This window comes from Maniola jurtina, chromosome W (genome assembly GCF_905333055.1).
Source record: "Maniola jurtina chromosome W, ilManJurt1.1, whole genome shotgun sequence".
Lineage (NCBI taxonomy): Eukaryota > Metazoa > Arthropoda > Insecta > Lepidoptera > Nymphalidae > Maniola > Maniola jurtina.
Window position 1 is genome coordinate 1,829,538 of NC_060057.1, and position 12,157 is coordinate 1,841,694.

The 12,157-nt window shown below is 36.8% G+C and overlaps 1 protein-coding gene across 2 annotated transcripts; it reads right to left on the bottom strand.

The window, feature by feature from the left end:
* Positions 1–430: 430 nt before the first annotated feature.
* On the bottom strand, positions 431–5,024 carry LOC123879865 (uncharacterized protein K02A2.6-like). Of its 2 annotated transcripts, none has more exons than XM_045927756.1 (2): positions 4,851–5,024; positions 431–1,810 (listed from the first exon to the last, which is right to left on the bottom strand). In XM_045927756.1, exon 2 carries the CDS (start codon positions 1,708–1,710, stop codon positions 769–771), a length of 942 nt encoding a protein of 313 aa, XP_045783712.1. In that variant the 5' UTR covers positions 1,711–1,810; positions 4,851–5,024; the 3' UTR covers positions 431–768. The 2 variants fall into 2 exon arrangements, with proteins under 2 accessions (XP_045783712.1, XP_045783711.1); XM_045927755.1 differs by lacking the exon at positions 4,851–5,024 and adding an exon at positions 3,133–3,203.
* Positions 5,025–12,157: the final 7,133 nt, after the last annotated feature.

Sequence of the window (12,157 nt, forward strand, 5' to 3'; positions counted from 1 at the left end):
GGAAAGAGAGGGGGTTGCAATCCTCGATTTTTCCCCCTTGTCGCATAATTTTTGGACAGCGTTGCAGAATAATAGATTAGAAGCTATATTGAAACAGTATAAAACTAATGCCGTCCAAAATGAAATGCCCAAATTTACCCTGTAAAAATAAAAAAAAAATACCGACTTTGTGGCGCACCATTTTTTTACGGCACTACGAGCTTTCTTATTATTTTTCATGAATCTATCAATAGTAAAAATGCCATACAAAAATATATGACCAAAATGTACTCACTCTACCTGCACTTTTGAATTCTCACCAGCACTCAGTTGGACAGCTTACAAGTAACGGCATAGTGCTGAATCTTATTATTTTATGCTCTTATATCGTCCTATATACGTCACCTGATGGTTCATGTAGTGTTGTGATTACACTAATAAAACACTCTCTGGACACACAAAGGGATGTAAAGCACACGTAACGCTGGAACACGCACACTCTCTGTCATGGCCGACAATGACTCCCCAGCGCCCCCGGAGACTGCAACGCCCTCCCGCGCCAGCGCATACACTACATCCCTTCTTTATTTTTATTATATGAAATAATTTGAAATTACAGTAGGTTACAGTAGGTAAAATTAGACAAAACAATTATGGTTTTAAATTTAACAAAACAATTTTGGTTTTACTTCCTTTTAACAACATTCAATACAATTCCCAATTAACAATTTAACACAATTTACTTTTGTACAAAATCCAATCACACCTAATCAACCTAATCATAGTTAACTAACTGCTACTCTGGTTCACAACCGTCCATGAATCATTTAATTTCTTTAAATGGACTATATTTCGCCGATATTCTTTTCCGGTTTCATCATTCCTAATATTAACATCACCACCACTCACATCCGTAACTGTATGCGTAGTGGGATTGAAATTGGAGGTTAACTTATTATCTTTGATCAAATTTTTCACTAATACTTTTTCTCCTATTTCTAAGTTGCTATCTGTCGCTTTCCTTTTGAGATCTGCATACTCTTTCCCTTTTTCCTTCTTTTGCAGGTCCCTATCTCTTACCTCTTCATCTATTGCCTTATACTCCATATCTGGTGCTGCTGGGATCTTGTCTCTAAACTGTCTTTTATAAAATAACTCCGAGGGAGATTTGCCTGTAACAGAGTGAGGCGTACTGTTATACATCATTAAATAACTGAAAATGTCCTCTTTCCAATCCTTGTTTTCAGCTTGGCAAATTTTTAGACGTTTTAAAACGTCTCGATTTTGCCTCTCGACTTCCCCGTTCATTTGAGGCCAATACGGAACTGTATTATATAGGATGATTCCACATTCCTTACAATATTTCCGGAAAACCTCGCCAGTCATCTGAGTTCCATTATCACACGTCAAGGTTGCTGGATAACCTAATCTGGAGAATATTTCTTTTAACACCTTTATCGTATCAAGAGAAGTAATACTGCGCATTACTTTGATTTCTTTATATCTACTATAGTAATCAACAAGTATCAACAGGTAATCGTGACTAGGAAGCGGCCCCAAGAAGTCCATCGCTATGTCAACCCAAGGTTCAGCGGGAAGTGCTCGTCTCTTCATTGGATGTGGCGGAGTAGGATTTGATACAAGCGTACATCCTCGGCAAGCTTTTACTAATCGTTCAGCATCTTTGTCAATCCTAGGCCACCACACCTTTGTTCTGAGGCGAGCTTTCATTGCTACTATGCCTGGATGGCCTTCATGAGCTGCTTCCAGTACTCGTTGCCGCAGAAGATGAGGTATAACTATCCTAGTTCCCCGAAGAAGGATATCTCCACTAAAACAAAGTTCATTTTGTATAATTTTAAAGTTGTTAATGGAATCGTGCCAGTCATTATTAAAAATACCCTCTTTGACTTTCAAAATTTCCTCGTCTCCAGCAGAACATCCTTCAATTTCGTTCAATGGAACCGCGATAGGTCTACTGTAACTTACGATTTGGTTAATGTAATTTTCAGGATCAAATGGTTCTGACGAGGAAATTTTGCCAAGTCTGGAAATTGTGTCAGCTATGTTGGATTTACCTGGACGGTAGATGACTTTGTACCTGTAAGCCTGTAACCGAAGTACCCACCGTTCTATTCTTGCGCATGATTTAGAAGTTCGTCCAAAAATGGTTTCCAATGGTTTGTGATCGCTTATTAGTTCAAAGTCTTTGCCAAACAGGTATATCTTAAAGTGTTCTACTGCCCAAACGAGCGCCAAGGCTTCTTTTTCTGTTTGACAATATCTCTTTTCACAGTCAGTGAGAGCCTTGTGACCAAAAGCGATCACACGGGGACCATCTTTACCAATCTGAACCAACACTGCACCTAACCCTACAGGAGAGGCATCAGCGATAACCTGGGTTTTATCAGAAGGACTATAGTAGCCTAAAGTTTCAATATTGGATATGCTTTTCTTTAAAGCTTCAAATGCCTCATCCTGCTTAGGTGTCCAGAATTTCTGAACATTTGCTGACTTTCCAATGCCTAACCGTAACAGTTCGCGCAAAGGTTCAGTAAGGGTAGCTAAGTTGGGAATCCATTTACTTACAAAATTAACCAAGCCCAAAAAACTTTGAATTTCTTCAATAGTATTTGGTATTCTACTAGTTTTAATTGCTGTCAAATATTTTTCAAGTGGCCTAATTCCACTAGCTGAAAGTTCATGACCAAGAAATTCAATTGTTTGAGTTTTATAAATGCATTTGTTTTCATTTAGCAGAACGTTGTTTTCTTTCAAAACTTGTAACACCTTACTTAACCTTGCGTCATGTTCTTTTTCTGTGGCACCGTGTACAATTATGTCGTCTATAAAATTGAATGTCCCTTCACAGCCCAACAACATCTTTTCTAAAATTTTTTGGAACATCTCTGGCGCACAAGAAATACCGAACATTAGTCTCTTATATCTATATAGTCCTTTGCTAGTACTAAATGTAGTAATGTACCTACAATCTTCATGAATTTCGAGTTGATGAAAGGCATTTTTTATGTCAAGTTTAGAAAAGTATTTCGCTTGACGAAAGTTAGGTAGCAATTCCTTCATTGTTGGAAGGGGGTGATTTTCTCTTATAATTGCTTCGTTAGCTCTTCTCATATCTAAGCAAATACGTACCTCTTCTTGTCCTTCTTTAAGAACGGGAACCATGGGTGATACCCACGGTGAGGGTTCATTTACTTCCTCAATGATATCTGCATCTTTAAGTTCCTTTAATTTTTTGGTAACCTTTTCTTCTAAAGGAATGGGGACTCTTCGATATGGCTGGATAACTGGTTTAACTGTTTGGTCTATTGGGATTTGGACCGTTACTCCTTTGAACTTTGGAAACACTTTATCTGATGGTTTCTCATTACTTATTGAGTTAATTTGAAGCCCAATTTTTAGCACGCCTAACTGAATTGCTGTCTCCTTGCCTAATAAATCACGTGTGCCGTTTCTGATAACATAGATGGTACCTTTTATACACTTATTAGCAATGACTGAAATGTTCGCGTCAAAGGAGCCCATTATATCCAAAGGTTCTTTACTGCCGTAAGAAACAAGTGTCTTATTAGGTTTGCGTATTTGATTAGAAATTTTCACTCTATTGTCTTTTAGAAGCTGCCATGTTTTATCAGTAATTACGTTGCATTTACTTCCCGAATCGATCAAAATGTCAATGGTAACTCCCCCAATACTGCACTTTATAGTTTCGTCATCATCCAGGTGGAAAATATAATCTATTCGGGACTCTTCTGTCTTTTCCTTTCGTACTTCACCGGTCTCATCCTTTTTATCTCCGTTTTCACCCAGATTGAAAATGTAGTCAATTTCAGATCTAAAGGCACCTTTTTTTGTTTCTATTTTTGGTTTTTTATTTACGGTTTCCGTCCTGTTGCCCGAAAACTGTCTTTTCTGTCGAGTTCTACAATTTTCCCGGAAATGACCAATGAAGCCACACTTCAAACATCGTTTGTCTTTTGCTGGGCATTTTATGTCTTCGGATGAGTGGGAGGGGCTTCCACATCTACTACATTTAGTGTTCGAGAATTGTCTTGGGAACGGTTTGTTATATTTTTTCTTGTTATCGATTTTATTTATTTCTGCTTTGTTGAAATTGTTCGTATCATTTGTCTTTACCATTTTAAATAAAATAATAATCAATATTACATTGTGTAATGTATGTGCATAAAATATGTTTCTCATTAAGTCAAATCTATGATCATAAATCATACATTATATCAATTGAACTGATCAAAGGTAGGTATCGATAGGTTGTATACGTGCACAATATATGTTTTTGTAGATATCCATATAATCCAAGGGTCTGGAAAGCAGGTTTTATTTGAAACCTTCATAACTCCCGTATTTATAACAATTTACTTTTGTTGGCCACCTAGCAACAGATCGTACGCCATCGAATGAGTCAATTATTATTTTGTTAAACCACCTTCATTAGATAATATATTTTTTTTTTTAATAACCTTACACAACAACCTTTGCATAATAATTGTATGGCCTTATTCCCTTCTATTTGATATAATGCAAGGCCCTTAACAATGAAGGATAGCGGCATAAATACGAGTATAAATTTGTTTGCCAGTAGGTACCTTTGTTTACGTATTTACTTGGTTCCTAAGTGATTCTGATTTATGCATATAACATTACAGTGTTCATTAAACTAATTTTTTTTTTTATCCTATTAGGTACCTATACCTAATACCAACAATTTATAATAGGTTATTCGGACCGAAGCTAACACGTAAACAATTGATAGGCAACAAATAGGTAACCATTACTGTTCCTTCCTTCATTTATCCTGTTTTTTTTTTATTAGAGTTACATGTACTTACTTTTATCCTCGTCGCCACTTGTAGTGTTGTGATTACACTAATAAAACACTCTCTGGACACACAAAGGGATGTAAAGCACACGTAACGCTGGAACACGCACACTCTCTGTCATGGCCGACAATGACTCCCCAGCGCCCCCGGAGACTGCAACGCCCTCCCGCGCCAGCGCATACACTACAGTTCATATGACCCATATTTTTTGTGGACATGGGCCAATAGTCTATAAATGTAGCTTTTAGGAAGATAATTTTCAAACCTGTAATTAATTAATATTCATGTTCCTCAATCATAAGCCTCAGTTCAATCTTGCTTTATGCCATCAAAGAAATCACAAAACTCCGCGAACTCAACCAAAGTGACCTAACGTTAGTTTAAGTTACTTTGGTAAAATTGAATGATCTGTCTTTTCGCTATGATCATAAATAAACTTCAGTAGACAAGCTATTATCTCATAGTTCTAGAAGTCATCTCACCGCTTTTTCCTAAATTTTCCATCAAGTTGACTGTTGCCTTTCATACTTATTTAATTAATTCATCTATCATATGCATCCCACCAATAGATATCACTCTTTTAACCAATTTTTTTCTTTTTTATAATATAATATACAGGCTATAAACAGAACGCTAACAAAAACGCATTATTATAATGCTACCTTAACACAATCCAACACCAATAACCATTTGCCTTATAGTTTTGTTGATTTTGTATTTTTCAAACCCACATTATATAACGACCAAAACTCGGATCAATGTCCCACCTACGACACGGCTTTGACTTCGAGTGACCTATTTACAGAACATTCATTGATCTCTAGCGTCAGTCAAATGTTTCATTTGTAATGTATTGTAAACACACATTTTAAAAATAAAGGATTTTTAAATTTTTTTTCGTAATTTTTTTATAGTATCTTATTAGTAATCATTGGTACTATCATCTGTCTTCATATTTGCTAGCGTTCTGGTTACACCCTATTTATGCAAATAATAAATAAATTTTAATAAATTGATTGTAATTATGACATTTTCTATAACATATCTTCTATTATGTATACAATTTATTCAATATGAAATTTATTAAATTTAGAAATTAAAATTACAAATAAATTATTATTGTATGATACTAAATATTAGTTACTAAGACAAAATATAAAATAATGAGAATGCAAGTTCTCATTATTTTATATTCTAAAAAATTATTATTTGTAACATTATTGTGAAAGAAGGCTAATTATCGGTTTTATATTTTCAAATTGTTAACATTATTCCATAAACAATGACCGAATAGTTACCATACGTTGTAAAACCAACAATGAAGTTCTTTTTATTCAGTTCCATATAACGTTTTGACTGATTAACGTACAAAATAAGGACAAATGTTAATAATAGTAATTACAATTTGTGAAATTATGATACTACTCTTGTATTTTAAACATTTATTCTTTATTAAATGGAAATTTTACATCAGATACTAAATAGATTAATTTTTCATTGAAATTTTATGTTTAAAAGTAGATTCAATGCTTTCAAAAGACAATAATAATATAATTATTCCATTGCATCAATATGGTTAACGCAAATTGAAGATTTCAACATATTGAAGAATTTGAAAAAACCAACAGTTCATTTATCGTTCTACCAAACGATATAATAAAGATTCAAGCATAGAAAAAAGAAAAAGAAGTGGCTTTCCTCGCTCAACTAGGTCTCCTGCAGAGATGGAAGTTGTTAATGCACAAATTCAAAGAAATTCCATAAGTAAGCAGAAATTGTTCATCCTTTTAATAAGAACCACCATAAAAAGGCTATTGATGTTAAACTTGTCAAAGAAAAACATCATTTAAATACGCATTTAATGAACATGAAATTTAAAAGAAAATATACCTCGAAATTCGTCTGTATATATATTCATCAGCCTGTAACTGAACTAACGGGGTCCTAAAAAACTCTACCCTATTTTTCCTTCGGATCTTTCTAAAATTACATTTTAAAACAATTTCTTTAAAGTGGCACGTGTATCGTATAGTGGTAGGACCCCTTGTGTGACGTTGTGTCCATAATAAACCAAGAACTTTTAGAGCGTCGGAAATAATGAGTTCATCAGACTTAAACGACTTTACAGAGTTCAAGTATTGAAAATGTGTGATTGCGTATAATGTCTCTCAAGCGTTCGGTTCGGCAAGACTATTGCCAGTGCTAACTGAGTTTGAGTATTGAAAATGTGTTGTTTGTGTATGAATACTTATTTAGTATTTGGTCTGATAAGACAAATGCTAGTTCGAGAATTAAAATATGTGTTCCGCATAGGAACGCATTAAAATATGAAAGGATCATGAGACTGCTCTTACAAGACAACACTTCATATAGAGCCCTACTTATTAGACGTGTGTGTGTGTGTGCTTCTTCCTTAGTAAAGGAAGAAGTTGTGTGCGGCATCATTCACTCTAGTTGGCGTAAAAGGAGTTTAGAGTGAATGATGGTACGTAGCTCCACCACGCCACGTACGGTGAGCTTCTGCCTTCCCTTGGTATCCCATCGTCATACTGGGACCCTCGATAAATCAAGAGATCAATATGGCACATAAAATACCAACGAACAGTAGCTCCCCCCCCACACACGTCATCATCCAAATAAACAGCGCAGCGTATGCAAGCATACTTTAGGAAGTGGTGCGTGCCACTTATGATCCCACGTTGCAGCCGAAGCTGAAATAGCATTTTTATAGTGGTGCCCTCCCACTACAGACCTGTAATAGGTTTCAAGGACGGGTCAGACTCACTGCGGGATTATCCACAGGCCTTAACCCGACCTTCAGTATATATGCATTAGCGTAATTTTGTATGGGTATGTTATTGATATTGGGTAACCACCACAAGGCGGTTAAGTATTCCAACAAATGTCAGAATACAAACAGAACAGCAGCATTACCTGCCCTCTGTGGTCAGTCTGTTATTAAAGCACATTAGAATCATCTCAGCAAAGGATTCACAAAGCGCCTAAGACACTAGGGCTCTCCTTAGTTAGGATTGACAAAGCATCAAAGGCACCAGGGTTCTCCCTCGCATAAGTTTCTTCCAACGCGCTCTGTCATATGTCAGATAGTTAGTTAATATCACCGAAAGCCATCTCAAGCAAAGATCACCGAACATCCGGAGGACACGCGGTTCTCCCCGCCTGAGCAGCCACGTCGTCAACAGTTCAAACATAAATCGCTTTTAGATCTTAGGAGGTATCGCCCCTATATAACAAATATATCTGTGTAATTAAAGTGGTCCCTTCTATTAGAATATTTGCTTAGAGTGTTTCTCTCCAAGCAACAACTTGGTCCGTGTTCAGTATTCTTTAATATAAACTTTATGTATCGCCCCAGTACAGAAGTTAAACAAATTGATTATCTCCGTGCGTTACGACGTCCACACATACACCGCCGCCGATGCAAACGCACGCGGTCCCGCCGTGGGGTTACGTCGTTCACGTTTTGATTTCGACTCTCGAGCACTAACGCCCGCGCACACATCGTTCGCGACGCAATTCGACCGCGGTCGATCGCGCCGCTGCATCACCGACATGCCAAACGGTGTTTGCCTCTTTTCGAAAATGCGGACGGCCCACATTAAGATTAAAACGTCTAAAAGAATTAATTTTAGGTTCGTATGTGTAAGTACATCTCTACAAGTATTCACTGACCTGATTTTGATAAAATTGAAGCAAAAATTTTAATATTATTTTTATATAATTTTATAACACTTTGGTGTAAAATCTAGGGTCGTTACATACAACCCCCTAAATTCTATGAAGTATGCGAAAAGAATACCTTCTATGAAACATGCTGAATAGAATTTACACTAGGAAATACAAGTCCTGTTTATTTTGCACTTTCAATGGCCAACCCTTTGATCTTATGATTCTATGCTAGCCGAATCTATCTAAAAATTTTATTCTTACACCCAGATCCAAAAGCGATCTATGCTTGACACTTCATTTGACTATTTATTGAATTTACATAATATATCATTTGTTCTACACACTTCCCTTTCATAACTTACTACTTTATCCTCACTTCTTTGTCATATCATTCATCGTCAATCAACATACATACATAATATTTATTCACACATTCATTTGACAACATCCTGATAATATTCTCTTAACATTCTCTCGTTTCTAAACAATAAACAGTATTACATATTTAATCACAATACGTCCATATTCCCCACTATCCCCTTTTTAATTACCTAAGCGTCAATTCAATAATTCTAGATTCCCCTAGTTAAGGTGTCTAGTGCTCCACCTATCAATGTTTCCGTTTTTAAGCTATCTATTTATTTATTATATCTTAAATTTTCACAAACTCTGATTTTATGACTTTATGATCTAAAACTTATTAAGATTTCACGTTATAGCATGTGTTATGCTATAACATGATTACCCTATAATTCCTCTTAAAATCCACGTCTCCAACACCTATTATCCATCATCGACCAATATATTTAATTCTTTCGCTTCAACAACCTTTCTGTCTTTCGCTCTGTCCACCTTTTATCTATCGTCTTTCGCTTCATCAAACTTTCTTTATTTTGCTCTGTTCACCTTTCATCTATTATTTGTCTTTCGCTCCTTATTCTCTGTCATTTACTCCGTCAATCATTAAACATACCATCTCTTATAACCTTTTGCGCATATAAGCTTTAAAACAGGGTACTTGTACACTAGCTAACTCTTACAATCACGACACACAACCAGCTACCACAACCCCCTGTCAATTAGACAGTTACTACATTCTTACTTCCTTCTCTTCAATCATCTTTTCCCCACAACCCCCTGATAACAAGTCGTTTAAGTCTTTATGAACTCAAAATTTCCTTACTCTTTCCATTTCACGAGCAACAAATTGTAGGCTTTCGCCTACTTTACCCTACTCTATTTAGCCGTTATGACCAATCCTGGTCACGGCACCAAATTGTAACTGAACTAACGGGGTCCTAAAAAACTCTACCCTATTTTTCCTTCGGATCTTTCTAAAATTACATTTTAAAACAATTTCTTTAAAGTGGCACGTGTATCGTATAGTGGTAGGACCCCTTGTGTGACGTTGTGTCCATAATAAACCAAGAACTTTTAGAGCGTCGGAAATAATGAGTTCATCAGACTTAAACGACTTTACAGAGTTCAAGTATTGAAAATGTGTGATTGCGTATAATGTCTCTCAAGCGTTCGGTTCGGCAAGACTATTGCCAGTGCTAACTGAGTTTGAGTATTGAAAATGTGTTGTTTGTGTATGAATACTTATTTAGTATTTGGTCTGATAAGACAAATGCTAGTTCGAGAATTAAAATATGTGTTCCGCATAGGAACGCATTAAAATATGAAAGGATCATGAGACTGCTCTTACAAGACAACACTTCATATAGAGCCCTACTTATTAGACGTGTGTGTGTGTGTGCGCTTCTTCCTTAGTAAAGGAAGAAGTTGTGTGCGGCATCATTCACTCTAGTTGGCGTAAAAGGAGTTTAGAGTGAATGATGGTACGTAGCTCCACCACGCCACGTACGGTGAGCTTCTGCCTTCCCTTGGTATCCCATCGTCATACTGGGACCCTCGATAAATCAAGAGATCAATATGGCACATAAAATACCAACGAACAGTAGCTCCCCCCCCACACACGTCATCATCCAAATAAACAGCGCAGCGTATGCAAGCATACTTTAGGAAGTGGTGCGTGCCACTTATGATCCCACGTTGCAGCCGAAGCTGAAATAGCATTTTTATAGTGGTGCCCTCCCACTACAGACCTGTAATAGGTTTCAAGGACGAGTCAGACTCACTGCGGGATTATCCACAGGCCTTAACCCGACCTTCAGTATATATGCATTAGCGTAATTTTGTATGGGTATGTTATTGATATTGGGTAACCACCACAAGGCGGTTAAGTATTCCAACAAATGTCAGAATACAAACAGAACAGCAGCATTACCTGCCCTCTGTGGTCAGTCTGTTATTAAAGCACATTAGAATCATCTCAGCAAAGGATTCACAAAGCGCCTAAGACACTAGGGCTCTCCTTAGTTAGGATTGACAAAGCATCAAAGGCACCAGGGTTCTCCCTCGCATAAGTTTCTTCCAACGCGCTCTGTCATATGTCAGATAGTTAGTTAATATCACCGAAAGCCATCTCAAGCAAAGATCACCGAACATCCGGAGGACACGCGGTTCTCCCCGCCTGAGCAGCCACGTCGTCAACAGTTCAAACATAAATCGCTTTTAGATCTTAGGAGGTATCGCCCCTATATAACAAATATATCTGTGTAATTAAAGTGGTCCCTTCTATTAGAATATTTGCTTAGAGTGTTTCTCTCCAAGCACCAACTTGGTCCGTGTTCAGTATTCTTTAATATAAACTTTATGTATCGCCCCAGTACAGAAGTTAAACAAATTGATTATCTCCGTGCGTTACGACGTCCACACATACACCGCCGCCGATGCAAACGCACGCGGTCCCGCCGTGGGGTTACGTCGTTCACGTTTTGATTTCGACTCTCGAGCACTAACGCCCGCGCACACATCGTTCGCGACGCAATTCGACCGCGGTCGATCGCGCCGCTGCATCACCGACATGCCAAACGGTGTTTGCCTCTTTTCGAAAATGCGGACGGCCCACATTAAGATTAAAACGTCTAAAAGAATTAATTTTAGGTTCGTATGTGTAAGTACATCTCTACAAGTATTCACTGACCTGATTTTGATAAAATTGAAGCAAAAATTTTAATATTATTTTTATATAATTTTATAACACTTTGGTGTAAAATCTAGGGTCGTTACAAGCCCATATAGAAAGCTACAATAAACAATATTATGAAATACCAACAACAGTCAAGAAAGTTAGAAACTATATTCTACGAAACCAATTTTCAACCTCACTCGTGGTATAAGTGTTGTACTGAGGCTAAACCGAAGTATGTTTTTGTAAGAAAGATGTTAAAACGAATGGATCAGCTCCAAGTCTTATCTTACTTTGTATAACTCTTACATCAATAAGAAAATTTTTAATCAAAGCAACAACCTATGTTAATATGAACATCGTTTGGTGATTGCTATGAACGACTGGTCACGCAGGTTGAAGAATCACTCGGATGAAGATCTACGGAAAAAACTTTATTAGCATAAGAATCTATAATTTAGTATAATACTTTTAGAATATGGTTAAGTACTGTAAAAACATGTAAGTTTCAATAATTTAGCAATAAATATATATCTGACGCAGAAGCAGTCTCATTATTATTTTTAAAAAGGGCAGAACCGTCGACCCCACT

What these genes read in the sequence shown, in the direction of transcription:
- LOC123879865 (XM_045927755.1), bottom strand. Translation starts at nt 3,191, where the DNA reads ATGAACCCTCACCGTGGGTATCACCCATGGTTCCCGTTCTTAAAGAAG. An exon ending in TTAAAGAAGGACAAGAAGAG is followed by an intron (nt 1,811 to 3,132) that starts GTACGTATTTGC and finishes ACTTTGTTTTAG; the next exon opens with TGGAGATATCCTTCTTCGGG.